We start from the raw sequence: 19,826 nt of genomic DNA on the forward strand, positions 1-19,826 counted from the left end.
AAAAATTTGTAAGTAAACCAGGTAAATAATAGCTCTCATTTAAAGTATATCATTTGTCATTCAGAGTTTCATTGTAACAAATCATGTATTACTCTTGAATGTTTCTTTTTTTCTTCCATTCATTAAGCAAATAGATTAGAAACTATAATTTTAAAACCTGCTGTGGGAAGCAAGGACATGTAACGTGCAATTGTAGCCTGGTCCTCTGGGGGGAAAAACACTGCCAGATTCAACTTTGAGCATGACCGAGAGGTCTGTTTTGATCAATAAACTGCCACTACAAGATTTGTGTCATATATGGATTTCAATGTATTTCTCTAACCTTTCATTGAAAATTTTAGACAAAATCTATTACCATCAGTCGTAACATCAATTCTCCTGAAAATGTGTCAACAACATTGGAGTTCCAAGGTGGAGATCTCATAAGTCCGAGAATTCACAACCAAAAAGACCTATATTTGCAAATGTGTTTAGAAACTTCCATTCCTTTTGTTGATCTGGGCCTACATCAGTTACACCAGCTGAGGAGCATGGTCTGTAATCTCATCTACAGGAAGCCTTTTACCATTTTTGGCAGGACAACGGAAAATAACACTGGTAAGAGCCAGAGAAGCCATGAGAAAAAGGGAAAGCTCCATACAAAAGCTTAGGATCTCGTCAGAAGTAGAGAAAAAACTGACTTTCCCCAAGTATTTGGTTAAATAATGGCAGTAGAAATGCACAATTTGTGAAAACATACTGGTTATGACACTTTATCTAATGATAAGCAGAAAACATAATTAGGTGTCTAAATCCTTCAATTACATAAATTCCACCATGATCCCAATGACAAGTTTTGTAGTAAAGGACTTCAACTTGTGTTGCAGTAGTTCAAATGCAGTCAAGGTAGCAGTGATCACCATCATCTGACAATCACTGTTATTTGTAAACTAAACTCATGGGTTCTGTCCACTTATTCAAGGATGTGAATTCTCCACCATTAGTGACATACTTGGAACTAATTCTTGCCTGCTGTTCAAAGGAAGTCAAATATTGAACATACATGAAGACTTAATTCCAAACTCTTTTGAAGGAAGTGATCCCTTCCAATGAAATAATTTAGAGTGATACTATTTAGACTAGGACTAAGCAGACTATCATTTTCCAGTGCCTTTTGGGCCATCACTTATGATAGCAATAGTTAATTAAAAAAAAAAAAAAAAAAAAAGAAATAAACCATTTTTCCAAAAATGTTGCAGCCTCACAGGTTTACGGGTTCACGTACCTCAAGCTCATCAAGTGCACTTCCAAGAGTAGCTGTGTGAGACGTAGGTTGTCCCATTTTATTTCCAACTCCTTGGGAAGCATTAGAAATTACGTTGAGAGCATTCTGTATTTCATTGCAAATTGAATCCTTGCTGGCTGTAAGGGATGCAACATCTGAATGTTCCAAACAAGCTGAACATATTGAATGTAGGAGAGAGGAATTTTCCTTCAGGGATGCACGTGCTGCAGCAATTTCATCTCGCTGATTGCTAGATTTCAAATCCTGTCAGCAAAAGAACATGCTGTTTATTTCCAAAAGCACTTCAAAACTTCAAAACTGACAAGTAATGTATACACAATTTTTTTTCTATCTCTACTCTGTTTAAGGAAACATTGAGTTAAATTCATCAAAGATTGTGACAATGGGCTACAACAGTTCTTACAATTGAATCGTCTTTATCTTATGAGAAATGAACAAAGTCTGTGTAAAACAACACCAATTTTTATCGTGTCTTATAACCAGCACCATGAACTGTCCATGTTTTTCTTGTTTTTAAGCACAGTTTTCCTATGAGAAAACTGGCTTGGAAATTAGCTGTCTTTCCTCCCAGACATGTCTTTCTTCATAAGCAATAGAGAAGGACAGAGGTGCAGACAAGATTAAGGAAGGAATTCTGTGATTGTCGCATCTAAACAAGTTTCCTCTGTTTGCTTCCCTGCCCCACCAGTACATGTACGGAGCACACCGCAGAAAGGAACAGCAGGTCAGGGATGAGAAACCTGTACTCCTGGGAAATGGGAAGCATGGAAGGTTTGGAAATGAAAAAGGTGCTTGTGAGAAGCCAACCCTGTGAGTGCCACTGCCTGTTTCTCCTCTCTCCCTGCTATGTACACACTCAAAGCACGCAGGGATCTTACCACAGTCATCTTGTTCCTCCCTTCTCCACCCAGATCTTCTCAAAACCCTACTGCCTCCTGCCAGCCCAGACAAGTAACACACAGCTCGACAGAGCTGCCAAGTCAGATTTAACTGTTTCTAGGAATCAAGCTCAGAAGCTGTTATTTGGACAGTTGAAAGTTACGGACTTTGGTGCAATCATGAAGTCAACATCAGGATTGTAAGGAACCTCCTGTTGCATCCTATTTTACTCTAGACATTCTCCCCACTCTCCTTCTGCATCGTCTCTCTTTGAAAAAAAACCTAGTAGATATTCGCAAAATGGCTTTGGTGAAGGAGACAGTTAAATTCAGGGGAAAAATAAAAAAGGAAGGGAAAATAGCACATCAGAACAATAAAAGCCTGTGGCACCAGCTTCAAACGATGAGAAGAGGCACAATGAAGAATGAAAAACAAAATGCATACAAAGCTGCTTGCAGCCTGCTCTAAAGCAAGCTGAAGTCTAATTATAATGCATTATTTACAAAAGCATCACAGTGTCCACTTCTCACTGCATAAAGTTTATAAGTTTATGGCTGAAGAAAAAAGCATACAATATTAAATGAACCAGTCCTATGTTTTTAAAAATCTCATTTACCGCAAGATATGCATTGAACACAGGATTGCTTCTTACTTCCTCAGGCTAACTTGGAAATCTCAGGGATAGAGTAAAAAACAACCAACCAACAAAACCACCACAAACAGCGCAGGGAGGGGGGAGAGAGAGAGGTGGAGCCTTAAACAGAAGCAGGCAATTGTTTCACCAGCTGATCATCCGAATTAGAAAACTGAGTTCTTTTCTTGGGTATATTAATACTTAACAGATTTTTATATTTTCAGTATATAAATGAATCACCACTGTGCAGGAATGACTTCATTGCCCAGTGTGCTCAAATCTAAATACTACTCCACCTCCAACATTGGTAAAGCATCTGCAATTCATCCAGTGCACTCTCAGCAAAAAGTGTTATTATTTTTAAACGCAGACTCTTGTTCTAATTCGCGAATCTACATTTCCTACAAATAAATGAAAAGACAACAGCATGCCCTCTTTTCTCCTGTGTTGCAAGGAAGCTACAGACCTGGAGATACAATGGTAAGTCAATACAACACTTCAGTCTAGGCTTTTGTTCTTAACCATTTCTTACTTTGCTGCATCATATGCAAATAATCAAACTCAAAAGTCCTTCCAAATGACTTTTTCCCTCTAAAACAGTACTCTCTAGCCAGAAACGAGGGATTCATAAGAAATCCAAAAGTGGCCAGTAGCCAGTAGCACAAAGCCAGTAACAGCAAGTCAATAACACAGCATCTGGAAACATGTCCGGAAACAGTCCAAAAATTCCAATATGTTAATGTTTTTAAAACACGGAATATTTTGTTTCACATAATATTGTGTAGAGTTTCAGAATCATGGTATTGGTAAATTCACCTATGAAGACCCTCACTTTTGTTCAATAACATTTAAAAAAAATTAATGCTTAGACCCATGAAATTCATCACTGCTTTGTTGTTCAGTTGTGAGCCTTGGACAACCCCAAAAGAAGCTGTAGGGCCACTGTTATTTTCCACCCTGATGAAGAATTAATTCCTCAAGACTTTTCATGTGAACAGGAAGAGACAGTTGATAATCTTAGTCTGATCTTCTGCACAAACGGGCAAAAAACTCTACAATTGAGTGATTTCTCTATCAAATCTTTGCATATGTGGATTATCAGAATAATGTAGCTAGTTCTCTGAAGAAGGAAGTTAGTCTCTACAAACAGATTATTAACCCATAGTCCATAAACTTTTTCCACTGGAGAGAAAAATACAGAAACGGTCCGATTCCTTTTTTACTTGTCAAAGAGAATATACCACTAGGAAACACAAGGAAGCAACACTGAGGAAGTATACCATTTATTTTAAGTTATCCTTTGATAGAACGTGTTTGAATGACTTGCACACTTTTAGACAAGTTTCCAAACTAAGACCATGGACTTTTAAAGGTCAGTGCGTTAAATCTGGCTGCACTGAAAGTTGGACTCAAATAGGTACTCTACGTACTGACCCTTGCCCAAATATACTACATTAACTTTGGCACAGAATGCAGCAAGACAACATGTTACTCAAGCGTGCAAAAGAATCATACAGGGAAAAATAAGCACATATAGGACTGAAATATCTGTAAAACATGGCACCAGAACAAAATCAACAGGCGAACACATACTACAACCATATTTTTTGTTACTCAGAGATTGTTGTAAGTATGGATGGATCATCTTCCACCTGCACAGAGGCAGAAGACAAATAGAACTACAGAGAAGAAATTTTCCAAACCAGTTCTTACTACTAGTCTCTTCATACCATAATATCTGAGCATCTGTAGTTCATCCAGCTACATTACTGAGCTTTAGCTTATTTTTCTTTTTCTTCACAGCTTACCACCTTCTTCTTATTCCAATGTCTTTTTAGACTAGGGGACTATTTCCACTGGTCTGGGATGTGTTCTTCCATACTTAGTCAGCAACTGAGCTCTAGATATGTCATATGAGACCAGTTTAGATCAAAGATAATCCTGTCTCCAACCACTGCCAGTCTAAGAGGCCCAGTACAGTATACTTCCCCAGGCTGCTGTCCCAGCTCCCCTGGGACATACTATTATGTCTTCCTCATACCTGGTTGTCCCTGATAAGAATGGAAAATGAATGGATAGTCACAGATTCCCAGCTGTGGATTGTTCCAGCCAAACATGGTCAATGGACAAGAAGATTTTGAACGGAAAACTTGAAAACTACCTTCGCAGTTAAGCTTCAGTTGCACTTCAATAAGAAGAAAAAAAAAAAAAGAAAAAAAAACCCAACCTGCTCTTTATCACACTTAATACATTTAAGGTTTGACAGCACAATACACCAGGAAGCCAGCTCTTGTTCACTGAGTACTCGTATCAGCACAACTCATGGGATCCAAGCATCACTGTTGGTATAAATCACACTGCCGTGTTTTGCACCGGCTGCAGCCAACATGAGGTTCACAAAGGCAGCTTCAAATAAAGTGCGCTGCAGTCCCCTAGCTCACTCTTTGCAGAGACAGATGTCATTGAACTGAGTTCCATATCCAGGAAAAACAGAGACATACAAACCCCCACAATTTCATACTAGTATAGGGCTGGGGGACAAAAACATTACTTTTTATCACAGCTAAAACTTGGGCTTTACTGTTCAGCTTTCAGCCAAAAGTGACTGCAAAATTGCATGTATTTAGTGAATCACAGACAGTAACAAAGCTGAAACTCTTCTGAGTGTATTCATGCACTGTTTATCTGGGTAAGGCTCCAGTTTACATATTTCCTAAGTACTGTGTAGTCTTATGCAGTGAAAGGAAAATTTCTCACAGACAAGAAAGTCAAAAAGATCTGGGGTTGATACTGACTGCCACATTGCTCTTCAGCTGTACCAGTTTTTGCAAGATAATACTCCTTTCACACAGGTTTTAAAGGCTTATGCCTGTCAGGGCCCTGAGAGCACTACTAGGCCTCAAAGGCCCTGCCCAGCCTCAGCTGGGGGCTCCATCCACTCACCCTTGGGCCCAGGAGCCCCAGTTCAGCTCACCCTGAGACCTTCAGTCCCTGTCTGAGCTATGTCGTAGAAGTGCTGGTCTCTAGCTCAGCCACAGCTGCCCTCTACGAGGCCATGGGCCCCCCAATCCAAGCCTCAGCCCACAGACTGACCTCCTGAGCTCAGTCCTGCCCTGTCACCATGGTGCTTTTGAGCAATCACTGGGTTGTCTCTCAACTGGTTACCCTCGCCAGGCCTGACCCTCAACCTGATCCACGGACTGACTTCCCAGCTTGTCCTCTGACCTCACCACAAACTTTCCTGATAGTCTGGACTCTTGGTTGAACCAGGTTACCATTACCTGGCATGCCCGGCTCATGTACCTTGATGCAGGGCAGTGGTTCAGGGCCCTGGCTGGTGAGGCTCCCGCCTCAGAGAGCAGCCAGCCCTCGCTGCATCCCCACAATACCTTTTATTCTAAACAGATAAGCGTTTATCATCAGCAGGGATCACCTGTTATAAACGCTATCATAAAGCTGACCCTGCCTACTCTACAAAATGCAAAGTTTACAGTAGTTGGACAGCATAACCTAATGGCTCCTTTCCTCCACATCAGGCTTTTAACTATACATCCGAACTGACTACCTACACAAGTGACTATAACTGTACAAAAGACAGACACAAACACACATTGGGAAAATGCCGACTTATGATAATGGCTTTGTTAGCACAAATGAAACACCACTAGATCACAGAGCTATACTACACCGACCATAGAAGGCTACCTTACATGCATTCACAGCAAGTTAAACACCACTGAGAAGGTACGGCAGTAAGTTCAGAACAGCACTGAATCAAAGGCATTTGTTTAAACATGCCTTTATGCATTTCTCATTGACTGAGTCAAAATCCTGCCATTACCTTCACCAGTCACTGTTAGATTTAACTACTCTAGAAAGCAAATGATTAAATCTTCCAGTGTCATAGAGATGGAAACTCACTAGAAACTCTTCTTAAAAATATCTCATCTGCTCCTTCGTAGAGAAAGCATGTATTCCCAAAGCCCGTTTGTTCGCATTTTGCTTTTTTTTTTTAAATACATAGGTTTCCAGAGATGACTCCAGTTCGAACAGGTATTCAGGCAATAAATGGACACTGTTACACTTCAGAAACATTAAAATTTTTTTCCTTTCTTATTTTCTCCAATAGACAGACAATGCTGAAACACTGACAATCCCCAAAACAACAGTGCTTGCAGGCACCACAGAAGTAAGCCATTTTAAAAGATGTATCTTACAGATTGGCTAGGTCTGGAGACAAAAACAGGAACCTAACTTCACAAAGCAGCAACAGAGCATGTGTTTGATTGTCAGGAATTCCAAGCTAACTTTCTACTAAAAAAGTCTTAACTGGCCTCTAGATTTATTTTTCCTGACTTCAGAAGTCATCAGCAGTTCGTCGTGTCTTGTGCTAAACTATACTACAGTGTGTATACAGAGTATATATACACCATATATACACACACACACAAAATATACATACTCTGTATGGCTATAAACTGTAGGCAGAGTTTGGTTGCATCAGCCTTATGCATGAATACACAAAATGTGAAGTGTTACAGTACCAAGCCTTGTCAATGTTATCATAGGACTAAGCCTGAAGTAATACCCTCTGCCCCTAAGACGACTCTGCACTGTCTTTATAAAACCGTAACTTGCAGTCAACTTAGAGCAAGTAGGAAACAGATTTACAGGACTGAGGTTCCCACTAGTGGTGAAGCCTTGCGACTTTCTCTCTGTATCTATACCTATTTATCATTAATCATACTCAAACTGATATATAATACCACAGAAAAGCAAAGGTATCTTATACAAAGTATCAAAACTGCCCATGACTGGTTAATATCCAAGCTTTTTTAATTTACTAATGTTTTTCCAGAATTTGCTGTTCAGCTAGGGAAGATACAGTTTCTTTTGATGACTTTGTTGCATCAGATTGCAACTACTGCACAATATTCTGTATCTCATATGCTTCAGCAACTTCTAGCCCAGTTACAGATGACAGAGCAACACCTTGCTGTCACTTCTCTATCTATTATTTCAGGATTTGATCCCCACACTTCTAATACCCTGTTCTGTTAACTATCAGTCTCCTAAATGAAGTAGCTGATTTTGAAAGGTAGCAAAGCAATTTTTCCCTGTAAGAATTAATGTAAGAATTTTTCTTTAAGTCCAGCAATCCTTTTTCTGCAAACATATCCCTCTTAATATATTAGCTCGCAAAGGTTTTCTCCTAGTCCAGTTATGGTCACATTTGTCATCAATGAGCCTGCCTGCAACTAGGGCAGGAAACATTCATCAGGGAGAGGGCTCTGAAGTCAGGAACTTCCAGAAGGTCTTATCACATCTTGAAGAGAAGGAAAGGGGTCATGAAGATGTGAAGGAGAGGAAACGAGGAAAAAGAGTGGTAGGACATACAGCAGAAATACAGATTAATTTAAAGAGAGGAAAACAAGAAACAGGGGAGATACAACACAAAAGTGAGAGTGAAAAAGCATAAGGAAGATTAAGATGAAGAAATAATGGATGGGAAGGAGGCAGTGATATACCAACCTCACTTGATTCCAAGCACCTTTCCAGAAAGCTAAAGAGCTGGTAGGTCTAAGCATTTGTTTCAGAAGCGTGTTTTATCAGTTAGTGTCAGTTTGACCTATGTTGTTTAAAATTCCATCTCACACTTTGAGCTAAATAATCTGCTGGTTAACATCCACCCTTGAGAGAAAAGAGCTCAGAGATTGACATGTATTTCTGGCAGTGAAGATAATTTATAATTTAATGTAAAGCTTGATATTAAAGCAACCTATCACAGTTTTCAATAGACAAGGAATTTGTGCATACACATCTACCTAAGTAAAGTAATACAAGGCAAACAATGCAGATATGTCAAAGCAGGAGCCAACTTCTTTCATAGGAGTAAAGAAACCTGAAAATTGGCATTTGTGAGAAATGACAGGTTAAAACTATTCTGTAAACATTCATACAAAAAAATCAAAGTAAAACACATGGAGCAAGACTCAATACAAATCTTTCATACTGTAGTTATTTCAAAGGTATGGAAAATAGAAAGTACCAACATTCATATATAGTACAATGCACAGAATAGAGCTGTTAGAGCTTTCAAGAAATATTTTGGCCTGGAATTTTTTCAATGGAAGATGACTCATTGAAAAATGTGGCAGAATGACATTTATCCACAATTACTTATTTCTGCAATTTTATTAAATTCTCATAATACCATATGTGATTATTTTTACTTGCTTCTTTTTTGAGATTTTAAAATTAGAAGGCATTTGGGGATATTTATTAGATTGAAAACTTGTTTCATTCACTGCCTTAGTGGTATTGGGCTACTTAGAATCAACAAGTAAAACTATAAGTAGTGGAAGATCATGTTATACATGGTCCACTAGCATTTTCACTGATACACAGTTTAACCGATACCAAACAGATAGGTCTTTCACATTTAGCCTGTTCTGGTTTAGCTTTCTTTTTATACACATAATCATGTCTAAATGTATTCCATCTGCCACAAGTGCTCAGGATCTCTTTCTCCAACAAATCAGCTCAAGTTCCCCTAGGTACAAGTTTCTCCTGGTCTTGAACAGAGCACAGTTCAATTTTCCTAGATTTAATATCTCAATATGAAAGATGTGAAATTGTCAACAGTAAACAGGTACACAACACATATCAGGCAGCCTGTTTCAACTGCTATTTTCTCACAGATTATATATGCAACAAATATTCATGGCCCTTGCCCCTATTCTTCTGTCAAAGTCCAGTTACGGTTTAACTGTTTTTAAACATTCATTACAGGTACTTCGCAAATATTTAAAGTAAGCTAGTTTCCTTTTTTCTAATTAAAAAAATCCGAAACTGAAACAAGCTGAAATGTATCAATGACCTAGCCTCACACACTCTCTTAAGGTACACACAATTCAAACACTGCAGGGAATATTAAGTTTCTGTAACATGAAGACACATACAATTGACATGCATAAAGAGTGGTGCTCAAGCAAATGCAACTGAAGTGCTAATCCATCAAAACAAGTACATCAGCATTACCAATTTCAGAAATTTGTTTTTGCTGTTCAGCTTAAACTGCAAAATGAGCTGGTTTCAAGTATTTATCATGAACAACACTGTTTCTTTTTTTTCCCCTTGTATATCAGTTTAAGGTTTTTTAATGTTGTTTTCTGCATACCTTGCAAACACTTACAGGACAGCAACTCAGAGCAAGAAAGAAAAAGCCATAAGCCCTTGAGCTCTGTACTGAATGTTAATGCATTTGTATATGATAGATTTAATACAGAACTGAGAATACATGACTTCCAGCAGCTGCACTCTGGACCTATAAATCGCTGTGAGTACTACAAAATCCATACAGAGGAAGAACAGCTGTATAATTTACAGCATCAGTATCTGTCAAGAAATGCTGCAAATACAGAACTTGATTTCTTCGTTTTAACATTCCTATAAAATTTAGAAATTACCCTTACATAGATTCTATTTAGATTAGAACTTTTATTCATATTCTCTGATGGCACTTCAATGCAGAATGCCATTTAATTCTTACCAGTGTTAAACGAAATTCAAAAAGCATAAATAACAGAAGAGTTTTATAAAATAAATGTAAGAAATGTGTAAAAAGCTAATGATTAGCATGTTATATTTTGCATGGAATATGCTTTGAGAAAATCTGATCAGATGATTTATACTATACAACAGATGTATGCTATACAAATCCACAAGAAGCAAATGTCAGGAGCAAAGGTTTAAACAGTTGGGATTTTTCTCAAGGTGCATCCTTACCAACAGTACTGACAGCCACCATATCACACACTCTTATTCTTCTTTACGCTTGAGAGAATTTTGCATCACCTTCACAGCATAGTGTGACCCGCCCAGGAGTATGACCCAATATACTATAAAAATATGTAGTATAACACAGTAGCTATAACAATGGTATACACTGTAACCAATATCTAAAAACTGCAGAATTTCATTAATTTTATGGAAGAAATCTGAAGTTTTAGGTCCCAAAGTCACAAGACCATTCAACAGTTATACATGATTGCTGATTTGTGAACACCAAGCAATGGATTTTTAAGGGATGAACAAGATCTGAATTTTTCACTAACAAGGAAGTACTACTTATCAGCCTGTGGTTTTGATTCAGAAAATGAGAACAACTTCTGAATTTTTTTTTTTTTTCGGACAACAGACATTTTAACATTTGTATTTATAAAAACATTCTGTAATAACATCTTTATTAACACAAGTAATTTCAAAATCTGTGGAGCCAAAATGATTTTGTTCTGTTGAAGGCATTACAAATAGTTCCTTCAAGAATGAGATCAGTATGGAACTGCGTTGCCTAGTATGTATATTGCCTTAAGAGACTACTGTCAACAGTAGTTTAAACCCCCATTTTAATTTATATGTCAGCTTCCAACTTGTATAGTTGAAATGACTTAGTAGGAGACAATGTCTTCATGGTCTCATAGCAAGTGACAGCTAACCCCGTAGTGCATTTCTTCTATAGTAATAAGGTTGGTAAATGCAGTTTTCTTGATCTCTAAATATATAAGCAATAAGGTGTTCAAGTCCCATGAAAAAATCCAACTGAGATAAGCTGATCTGAAATAAGACATTTCATTATAATTTCTGTTGCAGAAAATCAGAAAAGTTCCAATACATAATTTCCATTTTTCTGAACTGAATGCTCTGTAAGACGTTCAGTCACATAAAAGCCCTTCAAACTGGTCAGAATTCAGCTTTATCCCAGTATCAGACACATAATACTACAAAACAAAACAGCAAGCCTGTTTGTAAGTATTATCTCATATGGCACTAGCTGTTATGATTCAGTGGGTTCAACACAATTCTTAATACAAGGGGTATCACAGGCAACATGCTCTAAGACAGCTGTGTTCAATAGAAACATCATCCAAAATATAAAGATCCTCATTAATACAAGAAAAAGCAGTGAAAAGTAGTCGCAGTTTAAAGTTCATTAGGAAAAATTTGATGAGGACCCTATGGACACTGTGAAACAGTGAAATTTTTACCTTCACCAAATCATCCCTGAATATATTAGTTACAGAGTTGCACTGTATCTCCTAAAGAATAAAATACTAATCCACAGCTGATCGCAGTCATCATCAGAAACAAACAAATCTGCTTCACCTTGTTTTCATCATCTCCCTACCCCAGCAGAGATCAAAGTAGCCTATAATGGTCTTTCCCTAGAAGAGAGGAAATGGTGAAGAACTTCCAGCTTCACGCAGCAGTGGCAGCAGTTTTGCCAAAATGTCCTCTACCTGTCCACGTGCTGACTTCCCTATTATTTTTGAGAGAAACCTATAGTTACCTTTCCTTATATTCATAATATTTCCTTATGAATTCAAACTTTTCACTAGAAATGGAAAATTCCTCTAAATGGCTAAAAAGTGTTACTGGAATTAGTTGGGTTTGGTTTTCCTTTTTGTTTTGTTTGGGGTTTTTTTTGGTTTTTTTAATCATACAGTTTTAAAACAACAGCATGGAAGAACACTGGTGAATTATAACATCCAGAGATTCACCTAATTAAACTGCTTGAGGATTTGAGTTCAAGGGTTTTGTTTAAGTACAGTTATTCTCTGTAGTATCAAATTCTTGCTTTGGAGCAACTTACTATTTTTCTTATAAACGCTTCAGCATAATAAGCCTTAATAGAATACACTAATTTCTATGACTAGCATTTTTGCACAAATGATAATGAGGTTAGTTTTTCCATTGAGGAAAGTTCACTGTCAAAGAAAATGTCCTCATCAGTAGCATTTCTAGTTAGAAACTACAATACTGTAAGGACCTCAGACAATTTAGAGAGTCTAGGACAGCCTTCTTGATCAAGAAGTATTTACATTAGTCAAACTTCAGTGTTTTTAAATAAGCCATTCTTTCCCCTGTTGAATCAAAAGAGTCCTCATTAGTATTAGTTAAACCCCAGAACCTTATAAATTGTAAAATAAATGACACAAACATTAAGTGCTCATGGTAAAAACCTAGAGAAAATCAAATTATTTTATTTAAGAAAGAAAATTGAAGAGGTTAAAAATAACATCAATCTTTCTCTGCTTCCCTTGATAATAATAAAGGAACAAAAACAAAAGTTATGACATGATTCTGTGCAGATAGTTTAGAAAATTTTGGAAAGACAGGTATATTTTATGCTTCCTCAAAAATAAATCACAAGCTTTCAGGTTAGTCAAGCTTTCAAGAGTTTAGTGGAAGGCAGCTAGGATTGCTAGCTGTGCTGGAGCACATACCATGAGGCTGGAGGAACTAGGCTTGCTCAGGCTTAAAAAGATAAGGTTGTACAAAGTGAGGGATCCCATTTATAGTCATTCATTACAAAAAAGGCTGTTGTAGAGAAGATGGAGCCAGACTCTTCTCAGAGGTCCACAGCTAAAGGATGAGAGGAAAGCAAATTGCCATCAAGACTTACAGGGAGGAAAAAAGTTCACCACAAGTGGGTGATGCACTGCACAGGGACCTAGAGAGGCTATGAAATTTTCATCCTTAAGGATATTCAGAAGTCAACCAGACAGGACCTGAGCAACCTGATCTAACTCATTACTTAGCCCTGCTTTGAGCAAAACATTGGACTAGGTCTCTGGAGGTCCCTTTCAGCTAAAATATGATCCTAACTTTCATTATTCAAGGGCTGAAAGTGAATATGCTGTAGCTTTATGAAAAGTCAGGAATCTTCCCTTTCAGGGAATATATAATAACCAAGTCCTGCTTGAATGGTCCCTGTCAGGGTAAAGGATAAGCTATGTATTGTTATGGAAGATTCAGAACCACATACATGTAAATCACTAACCTCAAAGTACTCTTTCTGCATCTTTGATGCAGAAAGCTCCTATTTAGGATATGCAAAACTTGTCATGGTGAAAGGCTAACTACCCCATATTCCACAAATCTGACACACTGGGAGGAGGAAATATTTTAGTATACCTCTCCCCGCCCCCCAGCCCCCCCCCCGCAGAACTTCAAATTCCAGTTCAGTTTGGAGAAACTTAATGAAGATAAAATAAACCACAAATTGCAGGTGAGATATAAAGTGTGAAAAAAATTGGTTTACTTTGCATTGCCTTGTGTAACATTTTCCACTACCAAAAAACCTGCTTTCAGCCATTGATAATTTTGATGAATGAATAGGTTGGGCTAAAACTGATCACTTCAGATATATGGAGAGAGTTGTTTGGTTTTTCTTATTTGATGCTTTGTTTGTCTACAGAAAAGATGACTTCAGACACTTTCAACTTAAAGGCTAAGGAAAGCATTCTCCCCATGTTAATATAGTCTTTCATAGTCTATCAATCATAGTATTTCCATTTTTTGAAGAACTGACTTGAAATTTGCTTCCCTTAGTATCATGTAAAGTTGCAGCTGCAACAATAAAGATCAAGTACAAAATACTCTACAATGGTTAGGGCACTTTTCAGAGAGAAGAAAACTCAGAATCCATCATCCTGGGAGACTGCTCTGACAAAGAAGCCACATCACGTAAGTGCGCCAAGGTAGACAAGGTAAAGGAGCAGAAAGACAGTATCTCTATCGCCTCCTTATTTGTTTTGTCACACTGAAAATACTTTCTAACCTTAAGCCTACATCACAAATTCAATATGAAAAAGCAATTTTATCTAAATTGGTTTTAAAAACTATACTCTAAGCAAGTAAGTTATTCCTCCATACTAATTATAAGACATTGTATTGAAGTAATCACACACTATTCTTCCAGTTAGTCACTCAGTGCATAGTTTGGCTACTCCTCAAAAAATAAAAGCAAAACTACAGAATTAAAGCAATTATCTGTAATTGCCATATTAACCTTTGGAGGCCTGACGGTTTGCTGTCTGTAGGCTCTTTTATTTTTTCTATCTGTATCCCACCCAAGCCTATTCATCATCAGAAGGCATACTTCTTATATATTACCTGATCCTTGCCACATACTTTTCTCATCGAAACAGTGGCCGGTGTTTTGATCTGCTCTATCAGCTTCCTGCGGAGACAGCCCCTTTGCTGCTCACAGCTGCAGCCATGAGCAAGACTTGTGCACAGAAGCCCACCTTCCCCCACCTCTAATCAGAAAAGACTCCACAATAACATGGCTACATATCACACAGCAGAAGTTTGTCAATTATGACCAGTCAATATAAAAGTGATTTCCTCCAGTCCTCACATATTCTCCTCATGCTCTTGAGAATGAGAGAGACTGTGATTGGAATATAGGCTCTGCATACATTAGAGGAAGCAAAAATGAGGGAGAAAATTAGGGAAAGATATGTAGGTAAGTAGATAAGGAGGAAGAAAATAAGTTAAAAAGCAGGAATGCTAAATTAAGGAAGGAGGTAGGAGAAAAGTTCTGCAACAAACAGAAGGAATAGCAGATATAGCAGACTAGTACACAGGGCCATCAGGCCTCGGTATCATGCATCTTGTGAGGCCTAAGATCTTCTCAGGGTATGTGATTTGACAGGTAAACACAGCAGTCTCTCCTGATAAGGGGGGAAAGATAGATTCCAACATCCCAAGTGTCACAGAACACAGAGGGAAACCTCAGTTTCTCTGTCCCCTGGTTTCCTCTGCAACAGACTCCTTTCTTCTCTCCAGCTGTGTGTTAAGGAAGGAAATAACATAAGGTAGATGGGAACAGAGGCTCAACAACTACCACTGAAGCTACTACCATAGCCATAACCTTGTATTTTAGATTTCCCTTCGTAAGGCCTCATTAGTAAAATGAGGCCACGTCAGGCAGTCTAAGCAACACTGTACTTCACATGACCAAATCATTTATCAAATAGAAACCATCTCAACACATGTAAAAACTTTTTTCCACATTTCATGCAGAAGCTTAGTTTCATGTGCTCAGCAAGTGCTGAATACATAAGCATTAGGACTTCATGCCACTGTATACTTCTTGCTAGCAGTCACTCCTCTGAGATGAATACCATGTTACTAATGAGCCTATAATTTCCCATTATTAATTACAATTTCACTAAACACAGATTTGATTCATAATCTCCGCAAGCCAAGGGGAAACTGTTATGTAAGTCTTTGCAAAAATTGTGAATATCGTAACATAAACAACAGAGTCTTCTTTTCTATTTCTGGATTATCTGTTTTTTAAAAAGTTGACTTAAGCATTTCTTTCATTGACTAGCTAAGTTCCGCCCAATTAATTTAAATTTAATTACTTTCATCTCATTACAGTATCAGTCTTCCGTTTGCAGCACACTCACAAATTCTAAGATTTACAAGTATCCAGAGTGCTTTCCATTTATAGTTCTGGATGAGCAGTGTAACTTCCTGGGTTGCTGAGACTAGAATGCAGTAAATTATATTCTCTCTGTATCCACCCTAAGCCACCCTACAATCAACATAATATCTTATGATTTCAGGACTGTGAATTGCATTTATATAAAAACTGCAGTAGAGTTCTTTTGTCTTGGAAAGTTTATTTAACATGAAAATAACCTTTCTGAAATGTTTCCTTTCTTCTAGATTATTCTTGTGATATATTAACGCAGCATTAAAACTTTTTTCATAAGACAATACCTCACTGGTAAAATTATAAATCACACTCAATGAGTATGTAATCAATTTACTTTTTAGATTATTATTAGAACATCATTTCTGAAAAGTGAACAGAATTTTTAAAAAGTGTAATCCTTCAGAGACCTCATCTTCAAAGCTAAGAAGCATAACTGCCTTCTGAAAAGGAACAAATCTTCTGTATTTTATTATAATAGTCAATTTTTACACAATATTGGAAAAGTTATTCTTGCTCATGAAAAAAGCTCCAACATTTCTAATATAAACTTCTTTCAGCACGGATGTGAGATGCAGTTCTGTATTTATGTATTTCAAAAGTGAGTTTCATAGGTTTCCCCCATGCAATAGATTTTAAATTTGTGAACCATATTCTGATTCTGCAGTATTAGCTCTTTAAGAGAGAGGTACAGGATCTCCATTCCTCTGCTGGCACAATTTGCTGCAGGATTGCATAGTAGCAGCTTAGGCCTCAGCATACAGGCACTGCATAAACCTAACATGAGGGATGCTCTGCTCCTGACACAAAATAACAGAAATAGGTCATGCTATAAATAGATAAGAGAAACTGCATGGAAAGGAGAAAATAAACATGTGAGCAGAGGGATACATCATTTTAGCCACACATTCTGCTTTTTGTTCTCTTAATCACAATCAGGCTAGAGGGAGAAAGGAATGGAATAGGAGGAGGCAGGAAACGTTCTTAATTATATGGGACTGCAGCAATCCTAGGAAAGCTTGTTAAATGTACTGGATATTCTCAGTATCTCAATAATAGTAATAGTAAAAAAGAAATCTCAGTCCTTTTAAAGATTACAGAAATGGAAAGAATAGCACCTGGCACAGGAGTCATCTAACGGAGAACAAAAGAATAGTGGTCCCAAAGAGGAACAAAAGCCATCTGGACTACTGCAAGCCCACAGACTGTTTTGAGGTTCTGGACAGCCCAGCTGTACTGTGCGCTCACTCCACAGCTTGTGATATGGAGTGAAGAAGAAAGTTCTGCACATGGAGTCCTACAGCATCTTGGCAACCATACTCTTCCACAGCTAAATAATCCTTCACTTCAAGCATTACTAATGTTAATCAAGTATAAGTAAAAACTACTCCTATCTCAGTCTAAGAAGCCATATATTACCCAATTTGGGGGCTTCTTTTTGTGTTGGGGGGGTGGTGGTGGGGGTTTTGTTTTGTTTGGGGTTTTTTGTTGTTTTGGGTTTTTGGGTTTTTTTATTTTTTATTTTTGGAGCCATCCACTGAAACCAAAGAAATCTGTTTAAAAATTGCCCAAGTCTCAAACATAATTTCAATGTTCTTCATCCCACATTTTCTCTACAGAATTGTGACCAAACTGGAAACTCTATTAGGAAATTGTAGCATGGAAAATATTCTTCCCTTAAAGTGCTACTCATACACTAACAACAACAAAAAAAATCCCACCTGAAAAAGATATTTAACAAATGCATACACCTGCATTCTGCATACTTACTCAACTTACAACACCCACACAGCAGCTGTGGAATGTCTGTTATTACCTACTTTTCCGGCTTTTTAGACACTCATCTTCTAACTTAGACAAAATAATTCGTCCTTGTTAAGCAGTCACAGAATGCCAATTTCTAGATTTAAAAATCAGTCTCATCAATCACTTCAGCACAGAAAAATGTCCCAAAAGCAAAACATTTGAAATTCTTTTGAGCACTGTATTAAAAACTCAGGTTTGTGAAAGTCGGTGAAATATGTTCAAGTCTGCTGCTGATTCAGCCTGTTAATGCCACAGTAAGAATAGGAAGCTGCCAAAAAATCCAACCACATAATAACAATTCCCACTGGAAAACAATTTTGATAATTACAGTCTCTTCAGATAAACAAGAAAAAAAAGTGTAATATCTTTATAAGAACTTTTTTTTCCTATCGTAACAAAATTTTTCCATAGCATTTGTATGTTGCATTCAATAGGTGCTATATTGCAAGGAAACTTTCTGATGGCTCTGGAGCAGTGCCATGTATGTTGTCAGACAACTTGGTAGATCTGGCAACTCTCCTTACGAGGCACTGCTTGTGGACTTGCGCCTAGTCATCTGCAAGGAGGTTTGTGTGTCAATTAGTGAGAATCCTTCAAAAGAGAGAATGAGATGTGTAGCTGACTGCCAATAAGTACATAAACTATGTATTGAGAATTCCAGTGATGATAATCATGACAGTTTACAGCAATTAGAGTAACTAGCAAAACCAAAACACACATTTTATCTGACCTGGCTAAACTTGCAGTTTCAGTAAATGGCAAAAATAGTGGTATAAATGGATATACATGCCAGAAAAAAAGCAATCCGCTGAGAAAACTACATAGCCAACTAGCATATATTATAAAGGGAGCGAAAGTTAATTGTCTGTGCAATTAAAGTATCTAGGTACCTCTTCCCCCACTGGTTGCTGTGTGGCCAGTACTGCTGCAGGAGTATGGCACTTCACAGACTGCCTGAGTAAAAGGATACCCCCTCCAAGTGAAAATTCTGAGTCAAACTGGTTGTGCAAGAGAAGTTAGGATCTGTGGCTTGCTGTCAACTTGGAGGAAATGCAACACTCCTTACCCCCCTCTGGAAATAATGCGATAATTATCACTGCTTTCAAATGAGGCTGCTTAACTCCTCCAACAGAGATGACAGATTTCCTCCTCCTTCCCTGAGACATTGTATCTGAAGAGTACCACAGTGTGCAAAACCTTGTTAACATTACTACTAAGGACTTAAGCAAAACCTGCAGGGACTAATTAGTAGCTTTTGGAAAGCTTTGCAAAGGTGCAGCTCAAAGCAGCCTTATATTCTAAAGTGCTCCTTTCTGATGTCCTCCCTCTGATAAAAAAATCACATGTCGAATGGAAACTCACTGAGCTCCAGCTTGTTCTGAGTGGGATGTGGATGTGGTTAACAGAGAATGCTGGAGAACCAGCAAGCGCTGTGACCTCCAACAACCGAACACATTTCTTCTCTGATTAGAAGAGGAGTCTAGAGTGAAGGAACCATACAGAACCCTTCTGTGCATCTGGAAACCCAGAGAGAAACAATGACTACTTAAGTCCATGTTTCCCTAAGTTTTCACTTCCCAATGAAAACAGGTCTGTTCTTTCCTGCTATAAAAGGGGGGGGGCGGGGGGAGAAAAAAGAAAAAAAAGAGACGCCTTCACAGGATAAATCAGTAAAACAAGTTTTAGCTATTTTTGATGTGCAAAGAAAAATTGCTTCAAAACCATAGCAGTTTGCTTCTTAAAGAGAACAAAACCAAAAAATGAATGTTACTAATATCCTGCTCTTCAAAAAGGCTCCTTATCAATACGCAGACCAATGTACCGGCCTATTGGTACCTGTCAGGCTCAGATCAGTTCCTACACACAGGGCACCAATCCAGGAGAAACTGAAGAGGATGACTAAGCTTTTAGTCATTGAGCTGGAAACA

At 37.9% G+C, this 19,826-nt stretch overlaps 1 protein-coding gene across 1 annotated transcript in view; it reads right to left on the reverse strand.

The window, feature by feature from the left end:
* The window catches only part of CTNNA3 (catenin alpha 3), a gene marked incomplete at both ends in the record, with an annotated part of 542,611 nt that overhangs the window by 419,235 nt on the left and 103,550 nt on the right, over positions 1-19,826 (reverse strand). The window contains one exon of the mRNA XM_082309238.1: positions 1,265-1,528. Within this exon, the coding sequence (XP_082165364.1) occupies positions 1,265-1,528 (264 nt within the window). The remainder of the gene's footprint in view (positions 1-1,264; positions 1,529-19,826) is intronic.

The sequence above is a fragment of the Platalea leucorodia genome (genome assembly GCF_965183815.1).
Source record: "Platalea leucorodia genome assembly, chromosome: 4".
NCBI classification, from domain to species: Eukaryota; Metazoa; Chordata; class Aves; order Pelecaniformes; family Threskiornithidae; genus Platalea; species Platalea leucorodia.